This window comes from Ceratotherium simum, chromosome 16 (assembly GCF_057802395.1).
Source record: "Ceratotherium simum simum isolate JZ-2026a chromosome 16, ASM5780239v1, whole genome shotgun sequence".
In the NCBI taxonomy this organism is placed as follows: Eukaryota; Metazoa; Chordata; class Mammalia; order Perissodactyla; family Rhinocerotidae; genus Ceratotherium; species Ceratotherium simum.
In genome coordinates, this window is record NC_141915.1 from 13,824,404 (window position 1) to 13,845,963 (window position 21,560).

General features: G+C 42.5%; 1 protein-coding gene across 1 annotated transcript in view; it reads left to right on the top strand.

Annotated features, from left to right (window-relative positions):
* Positions 1-21,560, top strand: part of ZZEF1 (zinc finger ZZ-type and EF-hand domain containing 1) — a 128,082-nt gene that overhangs the window by 29,297 nt on the left and 77,225 nt on the right. The window contains exons 7-16 of the mRNA XM_014789663.2: positions 1,983-2,099; positions 3,023-3,201; positions 5,130-5,228; positions 10,751-10,842; positions 11,469-11,617; positions 15,914-16,025; positions 17,381-17,596; positions 18,729-18,829; positions 19,392-19,561; positions 20,176-20,309. Of these exons, the coding sequence (XP_014645149.2) occupies positions 1,983-2,099; positions 3,023-3,201; positions 5,130-5,228; positions 10,751-10,842; positions 11,469-11,617; positions 15,914-16,025; positions 17,381-17,596; positions 18,729-18,829; positions 19,392-19,561; positions 20,176-20,309 (1,369 nt within the window). The remainder of the gene's footprint in view (positions 1-1,982; positions 2,100-3,022; positions 3,202-5,129; positions 5,229-10,750; positions 10,843-11,468; positions 11,618-15,913; positions 16,026-17,380; positions 17,597-18,728; positions 18,830-19,391; positions 19,562-20,175; positions 20,310-21,560) is intronic.

The window sequence follows — 21,560 nt, forward strand, 5'->3', positions numbered from 1 at the left end:
GCTGGAGGAGTGGTGCCTCGGTGCGCACCCGGGATCCGAACCCGGGCCGCCGGCAGCGGAGCGCACGCACTTAACCGCTAAGCCACGGGGCCGGCCCAGTACTTCCAATTCTAATCTAACACTACAGTGTTCATTTTAGTTTTCTCCCTTTCTGTATTTGTAACTCCTTTCTCTGACAGTGAGAAACCTGGCTCCCATCATCCCTAATATATTTACTTATTTAATCAATCCCCTCTGTATACCAGTCTCCCATCTCCCCTGCCCTTGTCTGGACACCCTCCTCATCCAACTCCCACCCCAGTACCTTTTGCAGAGCTGCTGCTGTGGCTGCCCACGTACAGATGCCCTTCTTGTGATCCTTGAGTTCCCTTGCTCGGTGCCAGGCCCCCCTCCTCACCCTACTTAGTGCTAACATTCTATTCCAGGCTGTCCCTTGGTGCAGATGCCTTTCTCACCCTGCTCGGTACCCCACTCTGGGCCACCCACCCAAGCACACATTGGTGCCTGCCTTGCACGGCCCCACTGTATGGACTGAATTTTTAGGAAGGGGAAGAGGAAACCTTTCAACCTTACTTTTGTGAAGACTTGCCAAGTTGTTTGAAGAATGGATATATTTAAAGTTTATATCCCTAAACAGTTGTAATAGGTAACCTACAATGATATTTTCACTCTAACTTTTAAATACCAGGGATCTAAAACTATTCTAAAATTTAAAAATTATTGGAAAAAAGATCAATGAGGAAAAATAAGTAAGAAAAAGAATATTTTGAAACAAAATTGTTTACTTGTATCAGTGGAAATAAGTTTGGTAAATTATTGCATGCCACTCAAGTGTGTTAGACCTCATGTGGCTGCCATGCTGATGCAGCTTGTTGTATACAGGGAAAAAGAAATGAGAGCAGACTGGAAGCTGACAAAATGTTAGCCTTGCTGTATTGTCTCTATTTTGAAATGTAGAAATAAAATTGTTTCAGAGATTCTCATTACTGTTATAAAATGACTATCAAACATGGAAGTTTGAGCTATTTTTTGACACACTTATAAATACCTTCAAGTTGTTCATGGTATACTCACTCACCTAGCACAGTTGCTGACTCAGTAATTATTGATTGCATACATTTCTTAGATGACTGCTAGTTCAGAAGAGGTAAAACCGTTGGGAGAATCCGAAAGATAAACGTAAAAGGAGATAAGAAAAGAGCAACATTAAAGCAGACATGAAGGTAGAAAGGCCAGGAAACACAGGCAGGAATAGAGAAAGTGACGGGGACCATTGTGTTTAGGAGAAACTAAAATTCATGATGCATCTTCAGATACCATAGATCTTAAGACTGTATGTGTGAAATTAATTTTTTACTGTGCCACACACTGCTCTGTCTCTGGGGTCAAGTTTTCTAAGAACTCCAGGGTTTTTCTGTAGAGTATGTATGTCTTTTGCTCATGCTACTTAAAATGAATACTTGATTCCAGAGAGTTGGATAAGCTTTTACACAGGGACATGGAACTCTCAAAAGAAAGAAAAAAAAGCAAGAAAGAAACTCCATTAAACTACTTAGCACCATGACTCCTGAGGAAAAAAGCCTGGTTTATATTGTGTGCCAGGTTCTCTGTAGGAACACTGTCTGTTTGTTTATAAGGGATTAATCAAAAGAACCTTCTGGCAATTTATTTTTTATTTTATTTATTTTTTTTTTTTTAAAGATTTTATTTATTTACTTTTCCCCCCAAAGCCGCAGTAGATAGTTGTGTGTCATAGCTGCACATCCTCCTAGTTGCTGCATGTGGGACGCGGCCTCAGCATGGCAGGAGAAGCAGCGCGTCGGTGCACGCCCGGGATCCGAACCCGGGTCGCCAGCAGTGGAGCGCGCTCACCCAACCACCAAGCCACGGGGCCGGCCCTGGCAATTTATTTTTTGTCTAATGTTATATCATTAAATTTATTTTTGCCTGGGTTGTTCTGATCTTACAATTTGCACTTCTAGGAAGGCACTGCAGCACATGCCTCCACTGTCCCTCTCACCAGGATCTACAGATTTCTCGACTTTCCTGTCTCCCAATGTTCTGGAAGAAGTGGACAGCTTCCTCATAAGGATCACTAGGTAAAATCAAGATGGATAAGTTGGGGTTTGTGGGGGTTGGAGGACATTTATGCTTGGTAAGTCTTTTTTTAAAAAAATTTTTTAATCCTTTAAAGATCAGAACTAAAAATGATTCATCTTTAGAGACTGAAGAGAAAGTGAAATAATAGTTTACCCACCTAAACTGCATTATCTAGCGATATCACCTGACCTCACGAGTTGGGGGCGAGTGGGGAGTAGTCCTCTGATTCAGCTAGAACAGATAGCTCAAAAAGTCCAAAATGCAAAGCCTCTCAGATCATGCATATCCTCAGCCGTGGCCTTACTCAGCACCTGCTTACCTCTTTGCCCAGGTCTAACAGGCCTGATTATCCGTTGACCTGGGAAAGGGCACCTTGAAAGCTTGGTAGAGGGGTTGCTTAGTGTAGGGACCCTTAGCTCCGTCTCAGTGAGCCCAGAGGACCTTACTGCATTAGAGTGCAAACCAGGCCCTGAGCCGTCTAGACATGTTTAAAAGTTTCAGTGTAATGTGTTAAAAAAGGCAGAGAAGTGCAATGTGGAGTAGATCTAAAATACATTTTTGGTGCTTGAAGGAGTAAACCCTTAACTCTCTGGCCAAGCCAAATCATTATCCAAGGCTTCTTAATAGCAGAGGCTTATTGCGGCAGCTTATTTAGTTTTGGTTTATAAAGTTTGACTTGTTAGCATTGACATTATTAGTATTATTTAATAATAGATTAAGGTTACAAAAGTGAGGATTTAATTTCCTGGTCCTGTGGGTTGATTTAGTTTTTCAAAGGATTTTGAAAAAGTATCTCTGGTAAACATAGAGAGGGCATATGGTAGGTTGATCTTACTTATGGTGATCAGTTACATGGTGTTGGAGCTACCTGGATTTTCTCATGTTTTTAAGAAGTGAAAAGTTTTTTGCTCTTTGTTTTTAGCTGCTGTTCTGCTCCAAAGGTGGAGCTGACTCTTCTGGCTTTCGCACTAGCAAGAGGAAGTGTTGCCAAAGTGCTGAGCTCTCTGTGCACCATCACTGACCACCTGGACACACACTATGATGCCTCATCCCTCATCTCATCCATGGCGTCAGTCAGGCAGAACCTGCTCCTTAAATATGGTAAATGATGGACAAGTCGTAAAACTATCATCAACATGGGACATACTGGCATCTTCTTTTTGTTTTGTGAGGAAGATCAGCCGTGAGCTAACATCTGCCAATCCTCCTCTTTTTGCTGAGGAAGACTGGCCCTGGGCTAACCTCTGTGCCCATCTTCCTCCACTTTATATGGGTCGCCGCAGCATGGCCTGACAAGCGGTGCATCGGTGCGCGCCCGGGATCCAAGCCTGGGCTGCCAGCAGTGGAGCACGTGCACTTAACTGCTACGCCACAGGGCTGGCCCCATGGCATCTTCTTATCTTTTTGGGTAGTTTTTGTGGACTGGGTTGTTGTGGTTATACCATGATTCCTGCGTGAACATAGCCTCTTTGGCTGGCTATGGTAGGGAGAAGGGGGATACTGGTTCATTTATGGCAGCATCAGCAGAAGGGGACCTGGGTGTCCACTAGGCTGTACTCCCAGGACTTACTGACCTAATCAGTTAGGCTTGGTGGCCGTTTGATCACAGCCATTGTACTTTGATGAAGTACAATAGTGTTTCATTGTGTAGCCCAAGATGGTTGGGGAGTTGGAGTATTTCTCATCTGGAGGAGGGAGGGAACCAGCCCAGACGTGGTGCAAAGGATCCTTAGAACACATCCCTCTGAATCCCCGTGATAGCTGGTTGGAAGGACATATATGGACATACATACATGCCTGCCACTGCTCTCCCCTCCAGGGCCCAACGTAATCCATCTTAGCACTTTTCTACTGACCCAGAATGAGGCCTCCTAATCCTTTTCAACACAGGAGGCCATATAGCTACCGCCAGATGCCTGCAGTTGGCATGTGAGGTGCAACTGATTTGCAATCCCAGCCTCTAGTGCTAAAGTTTCTGTCCACAGAGTACAGTATTGGATCCCATCCTCTTCAGTAATAGAGTCATTACCTTGATATTTCTGCCATGATATTTGTACTTTGCCTTAATATGACTTAATAATTTATTTTATGTTTAGTTTTTGAAGTCAGACAATTGATGTCTTGTAAATCCAGTCTCCCCCCTAAATTTGGAAAGGTCATTATTTGGAGGGGTAGGGGGTCTATAGCAGGCATGGCTGGATGGGAGGGATATGTAGTGTCTGGAAAATATTCTGAAAAGTCTTCAATTCAGATTAGCAGTTATTTTGTCAGGGAGCACTGGATAGGGGAGGAATGCATAGGGGGAATGTTTATTATTGGTAATGTTCTAGTTCTGGGTTGGATTATAGGTGAATGGGTATTCATTATGCTGTTAAAAGAAAGAAGAAGAGCTTTCAGATCATCATAGCAAAAGTTGGTCTTTATAGTTGTTAAAACTTTCAAAATTTGCTTGAAGGTGTTTTAAAGAAATAAGACACAAAACCCTAAGACATTATTTATATATTTAAATGCAATTACAATAAAATTAATTATTGGCTCCAAAACAGTATCTTAGGAATTCCCTCTTCCTCAAATATGTTGAATCTGTGTTATTAATCTATATCTTGTAATGTGCTTTGTTTCTGAATAGTGGTTATTATTTTTTTTTTTTTCCCTTGGATCAACCCACTTTATTGAGGGGCTTCGAGGGAGGGTTGAAGGGCTGTGAGGACAGCGAGAATCGAAGTCCTCGGCCTGGCCAGAATCTCCCCAGCTTCACAGTTGCTGAAAGCTGAATGGTGGTTATTCTAAAGACCTCTTCTTGGAATCACTTCAGGACATAAGCTGTACTTTGTCTCTGTCAGGAAAGCACAAATGGATGGTGTCAACTTTTGTCTAATATTACTTCTCTGTTTTTGTGTTTACACAGGTGAATTCTTCGTCAGCTGTCTGGGTGACCACAAGCACTCCATTTCTGCTGATGTGCACGCTAGTTTTTATTTTTTCACAGCGCTAGCTTAAGGCTCTCTGTCTCTCTTTTCTTTGATCAGGTAAACCTCTCCAGTTGACTCTTCAGGCCTGTGATGTCAAAGGAAAAGAAGAGAAGTCAGGACCTGAAAACCTCCTTGTTGAACCATGGACAAGGGATGGTGAGTGGTGGATCTGTCTGTTTCTAGTGATTTTTGAAATTTTGAATTTTGAAAATTTCAGGATAACTTCACTTCAGTTCGTCCTTCAGTTGGCAGTGGTTCCTAAACCATTTTTGTGGTTTCTTTAGTACAGCATTGTAATCTGCTAGGTGTCAATCACCTGTAACAACTTAAAAGTACTTGAAAGCCTTCAGTTTTGAAAAGCAAGGACTCCTCCTCTTGGAATATAAAAAGTTAACCATTTTTAAGTTCAGATTGTCTTTCTATTGTGTTATCTTAAAGTATTAAGAAACTCAGTGGGTCAGTAGCACTATACTGCTGAAAAAATAATTTAAGAAGGAGGGTATTTGTCGATAAGGCTGATCTGGCATTTGAAGTGCCTGGGAGGAAGCCTCACTCCTTCCCTAGTGTCAACATGATAACTGCTGACGTACTCTCTTCAACGTTGTGGTAGGTTCTTTTTTTTTTAAGTCTTTTTTTTTTTTTTGTGAGCAAGATCAGCCCTGAGCTAACATCCATGCCAATCCTACTCTTTTTGCTGAGGAAGACCAGCCCTGAGCTAACATGTATTGCCAATCCTCCTCCCTTTTTTTTTTTTCCCTTTTTCTCCCCAAAGCCCCAGTAGATAGCTGTATGTCATACTTGCACATCCTGCTAGTTGCTGTATGTGGGATGCCACCTCAGCATGGCTGGACAAGCGGTGTGTCGGTGCGTGCCCAGGATCCAAACCCGGGCCGCCAGTAGCGGAGCACGCGCACTTAGCCGCTAAGCCATGGGGCTGGCCCCTGTGGTAGGTTCTTTTCCTCATCCGGGAGTGTATGTGAGTCTCTTCCTCATCCATCTTGTTGGTCAGGCAGTCTCCTGTGTATGTCCCCTTTCTACTCACTGTACTGCTTTGATATTGCTGATTCAGCAGAGGAAGTGGAATGTTCCAGCAATTATCAAACATTGAAAGGAGCTGGCCTTACTGCTTTGGATTTGGTTCCCCTTGGCTTTCCTCACAGCAGTTCAGTCCTCACGCATTCTCAGTGGTCGCCTCTCCTCTGTCCTGTTTCCTCTATTCATTCTTAGCACCAGTGAAGTAAAGACCTCTGGGAGGCTGTGCTTTTCCCAGTTTATCTCCTCTCCTTGGTAGTCTTCTTAAGCTGTAGAGCACAAGGCAATCTTCCTTCAGTCCTCCCTGAGCAGCTCAGCCTCTGCAGACATGTTTCCTTCACTGCATCCATTTCCTACCACACTGAAGGCCACCGTAGGCCACTGAGTTACCTGCCATTCAAAGTGGATGGATGGGGTTAGGAGGAGGCCGTGGCAGCTCTTTGCCCTCCCCTGCACTTCCCCTTCCCCCCCGCCCCGAAAGACAAGATCACTCTGCCAAAGGCACTCTGCATTTTTCCTTCACTCTCTGAAGAATTAGAATTCTTGTCTCTGGCACACGTAAGGCAGAATCTTCCTGAAACTAGTATATAGATTTTTTTTTACACTCTTATCATTATCCACTGAAAGGCCTCACTTTCATCTTATTATTTTTACTTTTATAACTATTTCAAATCACGTATCTATTCTTTTTTTGAAAGACTTTATTTTTTAGAGTGGTTTTAGGTTTACAACAAAATTGAAAGGAAGGTACAGAGATTTACCATATACCTCCTGCCCCCACACAAGTATTGCTTCCCCCATTATCCACATCACTCACCAGAAGGTTTTTACCAAGGATGAATCTACATTGACACATCATAATCACCCAAAGTCTATAGTTTACCTTAGGGTTCACTCTTGATATTGTACATTCTATGGGTTTGGACAAATATATAAGGACATATATCTGTCATTATCATATACAGAGTATTTTCACCGTCTTAAAAATCAGTGTATAGATTTTTAACACTGTTTTAAGTCTGAAAGGACCATGGGTTTTTCTGCAGGTATTAGAAGCATCTGCCAGCTCTTATGCCTGGTCTGATTTGAATACTTTGTTATTCTCCCTGTATCTTATCTGCCCACTCTCCTCCCTGCCTTCCACCTCCCTTGGATGGATGGATTTTGTAAACTAGTTGTAGTTTGTGGATTTGTTATTTTTGTTGTGTTTCTGATAAGCAAATGGAAGGGATGTGACTCTGTGTGGGGAGGAGATCCAGTTTCTCCTGGTCCCTCCCTTCACCACTACCACTGTCTGTTTCTTTTTTTGTGTGTGTGAGGAAGATTAGCCCTGAGCTAACATCGGTTGCCAATCCTCCTCTTTTTGGTGAGGAAGATTGGCCCTGGGCTAACATCCATGCCCGTCTTTCTCTACTTTGTGGGACACCTCCACAGCATGGCTTGACAAGCGATGTGTCGGTCTGTGACCAGGGTCCGAACCTCAAACCCCGAGCTGCTACCGAAGCAGAGCACGTGAACTTAACCCCTACACCACCGGGCTGGCCCCCCCATCACTGTCTGTTTCTTATAAGTCAGGTTAGGTTTTAGTTTCTGTGCTCCACTGCAAAAAATGAGCCTGAGGAGGTAGTAGGATGTGGGAGAGCCCTCCCAGGCAGAGTCCTTGGGTTTCGAGAATGATTTGTTTCTTCCTCTTTCAGGAGGAAAGGCTCTGGTCACTGGTACAGTTCAAATTCCCCAATTTTCGGGGCAGTACCAGTTCTGGACAAATGCCAGAGAACCCAAACATTGACACTCTGGAGGGCTAACCTTCCTGTGAACTATGGCTACTGGTCTGGTATTTTAAAGGAATACTGGGTGCTGCCAATAGAACTGATGGGATAGATTTATTAAATTCTTTAAATCTATGATTGATATTTTTTCCTGTCATTTTAAGAGAATAAATTTGTCAGGGGAGGGCCGGGTGTCCAAACAAATGTAGTGTTTTTTTTGTTTTGTTTTGTTTTTTTGTGAGGAAGATCAGCCCTGAGCTAACATCCAATGCCAGTCCTGTTTTTTGCCGAGGAAGATTCGCCCTGGGCTAACGTCTGTGCCCATCTTCTTTTTTTTTTATAATTTTATTTATTTATTTTTTTCCCCCAAAGCCCCAGTAGATAGTTGTATGTCATAGTTGCACATCCTTCTAGTTGCTATATGTGGGACGCGGCCTCAGCATGGCCGGAGAGGTGGTGTGTCGGTGCACGCCCGGGATCCGAACCGCGGGCCGCCAGCAGTGGAGAGCGCACACTTAACTGCTAAGCCACGGGACCGGCCCTGTGCCCATCTTCTTCTACTTTATATGGGAGGCCGCCACAGCATGGCTTGACAAGCGGTGCGTCAGTGCGCGCCCAGGATCTGACCCTGGGAACCCTCGGGCCGCCGAAGTGGAGCGCGCGCATTTAACCAGTATGCCACCAGGCTGGCCCAAAACAAATGTAGTTTTAAAATACCACTATTAGACATGTGAACTGGTTTGTTATCAAGCAAAGGAAGCACAAAGGTTTTATTTTACGTTTTAAGCTTTATTTATTTTGGCCTTTAAAAAAAAACCTTAAATGTGTATTTGGTGGCAATGCTATTTAAAAAGAGTCCGTTTCTGTTGATTTAATTTATTGTTTCAGCTACTTTGAGACTTATTACAAGTACTGACTAATCAGTTAACTTCTAGTCAGTATTTCAACCTTTACAATAGATTTAATTAGAGGCATCCAGACCTCTGGGAAGAGGTGACAGTTCAATAATTGGGATAGTTTTTAGTATTAATGTTAGTGTAGTTGTGTGAATTACTGGCTACATGATTTCTTAAAATTATCTACAGAATTACTGTTTGATAGAACTAGATCGTATAATAGCTTCTCTCTGTGAATTAACAAAGGTTCCTTTGGATTTAATTTTCTTGGTTTTGGTGACAAATGTTGAATATTAGGGAGATTCAGCTTCACAAATTTTTATTTTTTATTGTTTTATTTTTATTTATTTTATTTTTATTTATTTATTTTTTTGAGGAAGATCAGCCCTGAGCTAACATCCCTGCTAATCCTCCTGTTTTTTTTTGCTGAGGAAGTCTGGCTCTGAGCTAACATCTATTGCCAATCCTCCTCCAAAGCCCCAGTAGATAGTGGTATGTCATAGTTGCACGTCCTTCTAGTTGCTGCATGTGGGACGCGGCCTCAGCATGGCAGGAGAAGCGGTGCGTCGGTGTGCGCCTGGGATCCGAGCCCGGGCTGCCAGTAGCGGAGCGCACGCACTTAACCGCTAAGCCACGGGGCCAGCCCCATATTTTTATTTTTTTTAGTGAGGAAGATCGGCCCTATGCTAACATCTGTTGCTAGTCTTCCTCTTTTTGCTGAGGAAGACTAGCCCTGAGCTAACATCTCTGCCCATCTTCCTCTATTTTGTATGTGGGACACTGCCCCAGCATGGCTTGATGAACGGTGCGTAGGTCCGTGCCCGGGATCCAAACCTGCGAACCCCGGGCTGCCAAAGCAGAGCACGTGAACTTAACTACTACACCACTGGGCCAGCCCCTCAAATTTTTATTTCATTGAACTTAGTGTGATGAAATAAGAAACGTGAAATTGGTTTTAGTCTTTTCATCTTGATAAGGCAAAATGATTGAGAGCAATTCAGGGTCCCAGGAAGAATGGTTAGTTAGTGATGACTTGAGCAAATGTGTGAGTTATATCATTTATTGAGATTTGAAAGAGAAAGGCAGCCTTGGGTCTAGCAGACGACCTTTTTGTGAATTATTAAAGGATAATTAACAACAAAAAAGGTAAATCATCACTCTCATACAAATATAAAATGAACACATGTCAAACTTTTTATTTATCTCATTAATTGGTGAGGAAACCAGTAAGATGTTACAAATAGTTCAAAGGAGCATTTGTAAAATACTCATAGACCAGTAGGAATGCTGAAATGAATTTACAAATAGATACAAACTTGGTCAGTGTCCATAAGGAATAATCAGCTACATTTCTATAGAACACAATTTTTATTTCTGTGGACAAGAATCATTTGCATTACTGTCATTATTCTACAACTTAGAGAGTTGTAAAGTAGCTCAGAGACAATGAAACATGGAGATAACCCAAAGAGTATTCTAAACAGAACACCCAGTAATCTTTTTTGCCTATTTCAAAGTTTTTCACAATCTTTCCTGACAATATTCTAGAAGCTTTCTAATTCCTGTCTCAGCCTCTCTGATAAGCCTGCTTGCCTTTATCAGTCCAGTCAAACATCATCCTGGTTTTAGAAATGGCTCATAAATATCATTGGTTATCCAGTCATTTGTCTCTTTGAATTAAAGTCACTGTCTTTATAAAACTTTTTATTCCTTTATTGTTACCCCAGGGCGGGGCTGCCTGTATGGCTGACAAGATTGTGCCCTGAGGAAGTTGTATCTCGTCAGTGGTCTGTTACCTAGGAATTTGGCAGTGGGGTTGCATCTGTCCAGAGTGGGGATTTTTATTTGAAAATTTTCACAGAAGTACCAGATAGACTAGTTACCCCCTGCCTCAAAGGATACAGTTTGTTTTTGTTATCTTAGTTCTTAGGGTTATAACAAATGAGTCAGTCATCCTAACTTTAGTTTTTCCTTTTTTCAGGTTTTCTTACAGAGACTGGAAAAACCAGAGCAAGTATTATTTTTTCTACAGGATCTGAATCTGCCTTTCAAGTTACAAAGATCAGAATTATGGTAATTCTCATGCTACCTTCTTTAAGCAATGTTACTACTTTTTTTTTGTTTTAATAAGATTACATTTCAGAGGTCCACGTCATTGCTTTTTTATTGAACATTTAATGATTATTTACTCTGTGTCAGGCCTGTAGCAGAGGACAGGGTCACAAAGAGGAATAGATTGTTAAGTCTATTGTTCAGTCTATGAATTGTGTGAATATAAGGATTGAGAAAGGTAAGGAATCATTTCTTGGAAAGAAGCTTTTTTACTTTTCCAAGACTTAATGTATTTTTTTTTTTTTTTAATTTTTATTTATTTATTTTTCCCCCAAAGCCCCAGTAGATAGTTGTATGTCATAGCTGCACATCCTTCTAGTTGCTGTATGTGGGATGTGGCCTCAGCATGGCCAGAGAAGCGGTGCGTCGGTGCGCACCTGGGAGCCGAACCCGGGCTGCCAGCATCAGAGCGCACGCACTTAACCGCTAAGCCACGGGGCCGGCCCCAAGACTTAATGTATTTAAAATATCATTTCATGGGTTTGATTTTGCTTCAAGCTATTTGAATTTAACCATATTCTTTGGAAACAAAGCAGTCACAGAACTTTTGCTCTTTTGGGGTACTTTATCCAGATCTCTGTTTCCAGGTTCGGCGTGGTGGCATTGGTGCCCAGTGTGGGTTGGTGTTTGCCTATAACTCATCATCTGATAAATTTCATGCAGAAGAACACTTCAAAAGGTTTGAAAAATATGACAAATGGAAGCTTCAGGAGTTCAGGCAATTTGTAAAAAGCAGGTAAGGAGAAGAATAAAAATCTTTGTAGTTAATAAGTTTGTATACATTCTCTTATTGGTGAAATATGCTTTCTTGTCTTTATAGAAAAGGTGCCACTAACCCCTCCTCAGTGGCCATGAGCATTCATTGCTTTCTAACAGCATATTTGAAGACATGTATGTTAATTTGTTTGTAGACTATTACTCAGTCCCTTCTGTGACTAGGCGTACACATCTTCAACATGGTTGGATAATGATACCCGACTGAACTGTGGGCAGCCTGAGATCTTCAGTCTTACTTAGCCACTGGGAAATTGACCCCTGCCCCAACCTCCCTCCTTCTATTTATGCTTTTCTTGAAAATACTTATTAAGCACCTACTGTGTGCTAGGCCTGATGCTAGGCACTGAATATACTGTAGTGAGAAAATTGGCACAGTCCCTGCTCTATAGAGCTTACTGTTTAGCTCAGAAGACAGATGATAAAACTTTCAGTGTCACAGTGTTATAAATGCTAGGTAGGAGAGATAAGGTGTTCTGGGAGCACACGGCAGATGACCTTATCTGATCAGGGATGGCTTCCTGGAGGAAGTATTGTTTATGGTGAAAACTAAAGGATGAGTTAGAGTTAATTAGCCACTTGAAGAAGTGAAAGGAGTATCCTGAGCAAAGAGAAGAGCAGATATCAGCACTCAGAGGTGAAGTATGACAGATTCAAGGAACTGATAAGTCCCTTATTGCTGAGGTATACTGTGAGGTGGACAGTGGTGAGAGATGAGGCTGGAGAGCTAGAAAGGGCCAGGTCATTAAAGATCTTTTTGTCTCTGTTTCAGGGTGTAGACTTTATCTTTAAAGCAGTGGAAGGGTAGGCAGGGAATAGGGTAGAGTGTGTTATTGAGGAGTTTCAAGAAGAAGAATGAGGAGATCAGATGTGTGTTTTAGAAGGACTACTGTGGATCATGCAGAATGTAGCATGGATTGGAGGAGAGCAAGCATGGAGGCAGGATGAAATGGGATGAGGCTGTGACTATCACCCAGGAAGCCAGAGGTGGGGATGACCTCAATAAGAGCAACAACAGCAGCGATGGAGAGGCGTGGACCAATGTAAGAGATAAATAGAAGGTGGAAGCAACAGGACCTGGTGGGTGACTGGATGTAGAGTAGGAGAGGGAAGAAAGCTTAGGTGTCAATGAGTCCTGGGTTTTTGGCTCAGGCAGCTGGGGACATTGGTAGTGCCTTTCTCTGAGATAGAAAATAGCCTGAGAAAAACAGATTTGCGGGATTCTTCCATAATGATGAGTTCAGTTTTGGTCCTGTTGAGTTTGAGGTTCTAGGAAGCCTGTGAGATATCCAATAGCTAATTGGATGAACAGATTAGGAGCCTGGAAGAAAAGTTTGTGCTGAAGGTACAGATATGAGAGACATTTAGATAATAATTTAAAATAGAATAGAAGAGATCATTCTGGAAGAATGTGTGGGCTGGGAAGAGAAGAGACCTTGGTCAACGTGATGGGAGGTACCAGAATTTAAGGGGCAACAGAGAAAAGGAGGCTGAGAAAAACAGCCAGAGAAGCGGCAGGAAAGCCAAGAATGTGTCATCGTGAAGCTAAGAGAAAATAATGTTTAAAGGAGGAGGGAGGGCCGGCCCCGTGGCTTGGCCATTAAGGGCGTGCGCTCCGCTGCTGGCGGCCCGGGTTCAGATCCCGGGCGTGCACCGACGCACCGCTTCTCCGGCCATGCTGAGGCCGCGTCCTACATACAGCAACTAGAAAGATGTGCAGCTATGACATACAACTATCTGCTGGGGCTTTGGGGGAAAAAAATAAATAAATAAAAATTTAAAAAATTTAAAGGAGGAGGGAGTAGGCGGGGTGTCCTGTATTTCCTGGAACCAATAAGATCAAGTCTAGGAGCGGACCTGTTGGATTTAGCCTCAGAGGTCGTTGGTGACCCTTGGGCAGTGTTGCCTCCCTTATTACTAGTAGCAAGTTAAAACTCATGGAGCTGAACCCTAGACTTGCTGTTTATGCTGTATTTCAAGGCATTGGATTGCTGGAGTTAACAGAAACCTGTAACTATCATCCAGTACTGCACTACTAAGCTTTAATGTGCATACAAATTACCAGGGATTGTGTTAAAATGTGGATTCTGATTCAGTATTTCTGGATGGGGCCTGAGACTTTCATTTCTAAAAAGCTCCCAGGCAACCCTGATGCTCCCCATCCATGGACCACACTTGGAATAGCATGGATCTAGAATAACTCCCTCCCTCTACTGGACTTCCTTTAGTGGTATCCCTGACAAATGGTTTGTCAGCCTCTCTAGAATACTCTTAGTGATGGAGAACTCACTGCATATTAAGGCACTTCAGTTATTAGAATATGGTCAGTTGAAACCTACTTTTTTTTTTTTTTGTGAGAAAGATCAGCCCTGAGCTAACATCCATGCTAATCCTCCTCTTTTTGCTGAGGAAGACCGGCTCTGAGCTAACATCTATTGTCAGTCCTCCTCCTTTTTTTCCCCAAAGCCCCAGGAATAGTTGTATGTCATAGTTGCACATCCTTCTAGTTGCTGTGTGTGGGATGCGGCCTCAGCATGGCCGGAGAAGCGGTGCTTTGGTGCGCGCCCGGAATCCGAACCCGGGCCGCCAGTAGTGGAGCACACGCACTTAACCGCTAAGCCACGGGGCCGGCCCGAAATCTACATTTGTAATTTCAACTCAGTGGTCTTATTTCAGCCCTCTAAATGAATTAGAACAAATCTCCCTCCCATCAGACACATATGCCCTTTTTAAAGATGCTTTTCTTTTTTAATATTGATTAGAGATTACATTTGTTTTTAAGCAGCTATAGCCCAGTCTTGGGACGTATTAAAATAGGTCCTTTTCCCTAAATCTGCTGTCAAACAAGATCCTTCACATCTTACATAGGATGATTTTTTTTAACCTAAACGCAAGCCTATTCACTACTGCCTTTTGATTTTAGCTCCTGGTTTCAGCCTGAACTGCTCTGAAATCCAATTTGATTGGCCTACATATTATCAGTCCCTCTCCAGTTTGGAAATCAAAATGTTAATGTGCATACATCTATCTTCTTGCCTTTTTTTTTTTTTCCCTGTCCCTCTAGTCAGACCTTGGTCAGTCAGCACGCTCCAGGGCTAGCTGGTTGCTGTGCTCTTAGGAGGACTAATATTCAGCTCTCTTTTCTCCACCTGCCTGCTCTGTGATGTAGTGAACGAGATTGCTTCTCTCTGCTCTCTGACACCCTGCCAGCTCTCTATATATCTCAAAGATTTCCTTGATGACTTCCCAAGGTTGAATTAAAAATTTCTTAAACACACAATATTTATGAAACTCATTGACATGGTTTTCGTCTAAGATAGAATACCATCTGTCCCATTCATTTTAGGGTTAACTATATCATGAAAGGTTTATGCTAAGAAAGACTTAGGTTAAGAAGAAACATTTTTTTCTCTGTTATAGAACCTACTCTGAGTCTTTTGTCTTTTTCCTCTTCTTGCCATTATTCCCTGTTTGCTTATCTTATCCATACAGAATCCTCATGTGTTGCTACCTTGTTAGCTGTATCACTGACTAAATCGTATAAAGTTTTAGGGATGTTACTTGAAAAGACTGCCCTTTTCTCCTTGTTAGTTATCTAATTCCTGAAAAGAGAGTACCATTCAAGTATCCAGTTTTTAAAAAGAAGTGGCACACAGCTGTGCTTCTTCAGCCTCGAGGCTGAAATGGTTTCCTGGAAGGACTTCTTAAGGAATAGGAAAGAATACCAAGGCCTGTGAAGGCTGAAGTCATCCTTTTTTGGAGCTCCAGGATCTGAATGCTCCCGGCTTTTACCCTTCAGCTGTGGCAAGTGGCCCATACGTCAGGCTGGTCGTACATACATTAGCCAGACCTAGGGGAAGAAAACTAAACCTGCCTCTCTTTTAGATCTTTCCAGAAGCACACACCAGCTGTTGCAGTGTACCTTACTCCTGAAGAGCTCATCTAAGATGCCTTGACTTCCTGTCTCATTCTTCAGATAAGCCAATTATCTAGAGAAACAAACTTTCTCCTTCTCAGGTTGTATTTGGGACTGGTAATAGATCCCATTTCACAGATGAGGAGGCTGAGAAATAGAGAGAAAATTACCTCCAACCACCTGATATGTTCAAAGAGTCACCACGTGCCACACCCAGTCCTCAATTGTTAATTAACAGGCCACATATAGAAGTTAAATGCCACTTAGATGGTGCCTTATTCGTTAGACCCTTGAGAAGTTTAGAAATAGGAAAATGTTTTGTGATTACCCTTGTGTTTACAGGATTGGTTGCTCACCTGATGACCTTGGAGAGGATGATCCTATTGGCTGGTTTGAGCTGGAAGAAGAGTGGGATGAAGCAGATTTCAAGTTGCAACAGTGCAGAGTTGCCAAAGTAAGCATTAGTGAGTTGTGGCTGTCACGTATTTGCCCACTCCCCTCCTTTTATTCTGTAAGTGTTGATTAGGGGGTATTGTGTATCAGCCCTGGGCCAACACTGGAATCCTGGAGGTGAATCAGACATGATTGTGACCCTCAGAGATTTCATAGTCTAGTGAGAGACCCAGATGTATAAGACACTGTGATGTGGGCTGTGATAAAGGGGGATATACAGGGGACTGTTGTGGCCCAGAGGAAGACTATCTAAGCTAGCCTGGAATTCACTAGGGAAGGCTTCCCAGGAAAGGTGGTGTGATGCCAAGTGTTGGAAGTTGATTAAGCCATCTTTAGCCAGGCTAAGCTGTGTGCAGAGGGGCCGGCCCAGTGGCACAAGCGGTTAAGTGTGTGCGCTCTGCTGCGGCGGCCCGGGGTTCACCGGTTCGGATCCTGGGCGCGCACCGACACACTGCTTGGCAAGACATGCTGTGGTGGCGTCCCATATAAAGTGGAGGAAGATGGGCACGGATGTTACCCCAGGGCCAGTCTTCCTCAGCAAAAAGAGGAGGATTGGCAGATGTTAGCACGGGGCTGATCTCCTCGCAAAAAAAAAAAAAAAAAGATGTGTGGAGAGGGGATTCTCGGGCTGAGAGAACAGCAAGTACACAGGCATCAATGCAAGAGAGATATGTTTCCATGGCTATGAAAGGAACAGTGATTATATCTGGCTTCTTAATCTTTTTTAACTTCTCGTGTAAATCTTAGTAAGAAGCTTAAATAAGAGAAATAGGAACTATCTTTAGGGCTTATACATAGTAGGTGCTCAGTAAACAGTTTTGCAATTGAGTAGTGAATTCTGAAAGGCCCTTGACAAAGGAGCTTTCACTGTAAGAAGCAGATAGTTTGCACGGAAGTTGGGCTTTGAAATGGTTTTAGCTTTGCACAGATCAGTCTGTGTCCTGGGCTCCCAGCTCGTGGGTTTTGTATATCATTTGGGGGATTTGAGATGATTCCTTGGAGCGTTGACTGTTTTCACCATATATCTGATTTCACTTTCAAAATGGCTGTGCCACAGAGCCAGTATACTATTCCTATTTATCCTCTCTTATCCTGTTTTTGCCTTGAAGAGGGAGTGATGCAGATTCTCTTATTGTGGTCTTTCCTCAAACCTGATTTCACCCAGCATTTGTATTGTCTTCTTTCTGTTTTTTGTAGGTGCTGGACTTATATTTTGTATCCCCAATACCAGGAATAGTGGTACCTAATATATTATTAAAGTCACAGGAGGAGCTTCCCAGAAAAGCCTTTATCTCCCTTTCTTCAATATCCAGGGATTCTGAGTCCTTCTCCTTAAATCTCTCTTGTCCTTTCTAGTATTTGATGGTGAAGTTCCTCTGCACCCGACAGGAGTCGGCAGAGCGCTTGGGAGTACAAGGGTTGAGCGTCAGTGGGTACCTCCGGCCTGCGAGAACAGAAGCAGAACAGAGCATCGTCTGTGCTCAATGCAGAAAGGACACGGAAGAGAGTGTCTGTGGGGCCACTCTGCTCCTCAGGACCCTTCAGTTCATCCAGCAGCTCGCCCATGACCTGGTAGTGTTTCCTCATTGTTAGATCTCGTTCCTTTGGGAAAAATAAGTGACAGTATTCAGGGAAATGAACACCAACCAGTGAACCCTGGTCCTGCTGAAGCCATGCGGTGTGAATGAGTATGGCAGGCGTCATACTGCTGTGATGATATTAGAAGGCCAAAGGGAGTGAGATGTGGGGCATTGATGGCATCAGTCAGTGAAAGACTAAGTGGCATATGCCATCATTGTGAGGTTTCTTGGAATAGACCTACAGACAGATCTTAAAGATTCCCAGCTGTGATTGCCGCTGGTAGACTGGAGAGACAAAGCAAGTTTATGGGATTTATGTCTTCTTTAAGTCCTAAGAAAATTATTCCTGAAGTGTAGGTGAACTCTGTGTGTTTACTAAAAGTACCAAAATAATGTCAGGATTTGAAATCATTTGTGTTTTTGATACTGACTTCTACAGTCACTAATAAAAACATAGTGACAACTTACTCAAAGGAAGATTCTTACAGCCATCACTGTAGAGAACATGGCTTACCTCCGGAATCTGCTAGAACCCTCTCGTGTGTGGTGTGCCACAGTGTCCCCTCCTGACCCTCATTCTGCTTCAGGGCACATTCGGAAGCTGCTGACTCAGTTTATATGTGGTTAGTTTGGTCTTTGCTATTCAAGCTCTCCTGTTACAGCAGAAAATAGCAAATGAGCGGGAGATGCTTAGGAGCAACAGGAGCATTTACACCAGAATTGATCTTTCAGCCTGTATGCAGGGAGTGGTCAAAACATACTGCAGCATAGTGCTGGAGGGTGATCACTATCGCGGAGAGACTCGCTTGTGTTCCGGGTGTGGTGTTTATGAAGTCAGGGAGCCTTCCTGGATGTGTGTGTGTGTTATATGTATATATACATTTACATTCATTTGCACATACACACACATACACTATATATAATAATATATATTTTAGAAAGTATCACACCAAAAGTAGTTGTTCATGGACTTTTTAGTAGTTAAGGGTAAGCATCAGGTATAGGGGAATTTTACCCATGTGGAGCCACCCAGTCCCTTAACAATGAGAAGTAAATGAGCCATTACAGTATTGCTCTAAATGCATTTTTCAATTTTATTTTTTCTGGTCTTTATAATTTTTTAGGTGCAGCAGAAGGAAAGTGGCTTAAAATATAAATCTTTTCTGGACTTCGCGGGTCTCGATTTGCAGATCTTCTGGAATTTTTACAGTAAATTAAAGCAAAAGTAGGTCAGAATTTGTTACAAGGTGATAATCATATAAACGCAGCTGAAAACACTGAGTTTTGCTTTCTAAATGGACAATTTTTTTCTTCTAAGATTCTTTACTTTCCACTGGTTTATATTGTTCTGATTTGAAAGATTTGGTTATTATGGGAAATAACACCTAGAAATAGAAATAACAAATAAAATAATATGTTATGGAAATAACACATTTCTATAAAATACTTATTTGGGCAATATTTTCATGAATGTTTTCTCATTTGATTATCATTACAACCTTGTGGGCTGAGCAGGTCAAGTATTATAGTAGTATCCTCATTTTACAGATGAAGAGACAGGATCAGAAATGCATTTCCTTGCCCCGCAGTAGGCGAAGTCAGATGGGGTCTGTATTTTCAGACTCTGTGGTACAGTGTTCTTCCCGTTCCGCTTTCCTTCCTCTTGGTTGGCGTTCTTTTTACCAACCCTGATGCCTAGAGGAGAGTCCTTTGTAGACAGCTGTTTGGCTTTGGAGGGTAAAAGCAGCTTGCCTTTTTGCTCTCTGATGTTCGTTATCTTTCTGTAGCTCAAGGGAAGAATGCATCTGTGCCCAAACCCTGCTTCTGCAGCTCCTCCAGAGCTGTTTCTCGGTGCTGCAGGGAGACGCGCCGACTGCCTCTGAGGATGCAAAGGCTCGACGTCCGAGCCCTGGGGGAGTGGAGGCTGCCAAGGAGCTCTACACACACTTGTGTGATGGTAGGGATTGGGGTTTTTCCTTTAATGTGACCCTGTGCTGGTAGCCTGCAGGAGCTCTTGCTGTGGAGAACAGGGGATCCTGTGATCGTGCAAGCCCAGGAAAGGGATTGCTTCTTTGGAAAATGAGCGTTTCCCTTGATCCTCTTTTGAATCATTATTTTGAGTTCAGCATTTATTTCCTCATCAACAACTTCCTCCTGCTGTCTGATATACAGTTGTGTTATATTGAGAGCAATTATTATCACACTATTCAGTCTTCAGCTAAGTCACTGGGATGAGGCTGATAGATTGAGGGGGAGAAATTGCATAATAAATTGCGAATAAAACACATATGATCATCTGAAGTTATTTTTAAGGCTTTGCAAGTTGTATCTCAAAAGAACAGGGAAATAAATAAAAACTGATACATATAGTCTTTATTTTAATGTGAACAAACAAACAAAAAATAATTTCCTTACACTGCCTAGCCTATACAGAAATATTTCTTTGCCCTGGTGTTAACTACAAAATGGAGAGTAGTGAGTTTATAGGCTAGTTAAAGCAGATACTGTATATATACTGAAAGTGAATGGATGGAATATATTGAAGTCACTTCCATTGTTTATTTTTATCAGTGGTGGATAGGGTGGATGGAGACTCTGTGCCTATGGAAATATTAAAACAAGAAGTTAGAAATACTCTTCTCAATGGGGCTGCCATCTTCTTTCCTGATCGACAGACCCGGCGGAACCATCTCTTCACCATGATGGTAATTAGTTACCTTAACTGTATGGATTCTATTTCTTAAGTTTATTAGGATAAAATTTATTAGTCTTTGTTTTCTCTGAACATCTTGTCACTTTCAGTTTCCCAGATGTATTAAGACAGGCTAGCTAGTGCTATAAGGACACAGTAAAAAATTTTAAAAATAGGAATTGGAAAGAAAAATAATAATAATTTATAGATGATATGGTTATAGATTCTTTTTTATTGTCTGTGTAGATAAGCAGCTAATAAAATTACTAGTAAGAGTTTGATGAAGAAAACTAGATACAGCATTTTAAAAAGACCTTTCTGTATGCAGCAACTAATTAGCAAATGTAGTAAAAGTGCTCTGTAGGATGCATAAAGGCCTGTAGAAATAAAGGAGGAACAAAAGAAGCATAAAATGTGGTCCCTGGTGTCAAAGGACTGCAATCCAGGTGGGAACACTTGCCACAGGAAAAACTGGTCCCATGTGCAGGGGACGTTCAGAGGAGAATCACGTTGAGGCTCAGTGAGGAAGGTTTCAGAGAGGAGGACGGATCTGGGGTTGTATTTCAGCTGTCTGCAAAATTTGCGTATCAGCTTGAGGGACCCGTTTTCACATTGTGAGTTACAGCCTTTGACAGCATCAGCTGACCTGACCCACTGGACTGTGAGCAGGACTCTGGAAGCGTTTACCAGGCAGTTAAGCAAATGATTTTTTTGCTAGCATGTGTCCCACATAGAAAAATAGAAACAGGACATGTGACCTCTTGAATGACATTGCTGTCTATTAGCAGAGCAGCCCAGTCACTTTCCCTTTGCCCATCCCTCTGACAGCAGTGGTAAAGGTTATATTTTCCCTTCTCGTGCTGGTGGATTAAACAGCACTGCTGTCATTTGTGACCATATCTTATCTCTCCCACCCCTTTGTGCCAGGCAGGGCCCTGGGTTTTAAAACTTCTGGAAATCCCCCTCAGTGTCATGTGTAGCAGCAGGTGTTCAATACATTTATTGAATTAAGGAAAAAAAGTGCCCCATCAGGGGATGTGATTCCTATAACTGTCACCATAGGCTGTTCTGGCTTATATAGAGAAAGCTTAGATCCTATTTAAAGATTTTATTTATTTATTTTTTCCCCCCAAAGCCCCAGTAGATAGTTGTGTGTCATAGCTGCACAGCCTTCTAGTTGCTGTATGTGGGACGCGGCCTCAGCATGGCCGGAGAAGCAGCGCGTCGGTGCGAGCCCGGGATCCGAACCCGGGTCGCCAGCAGT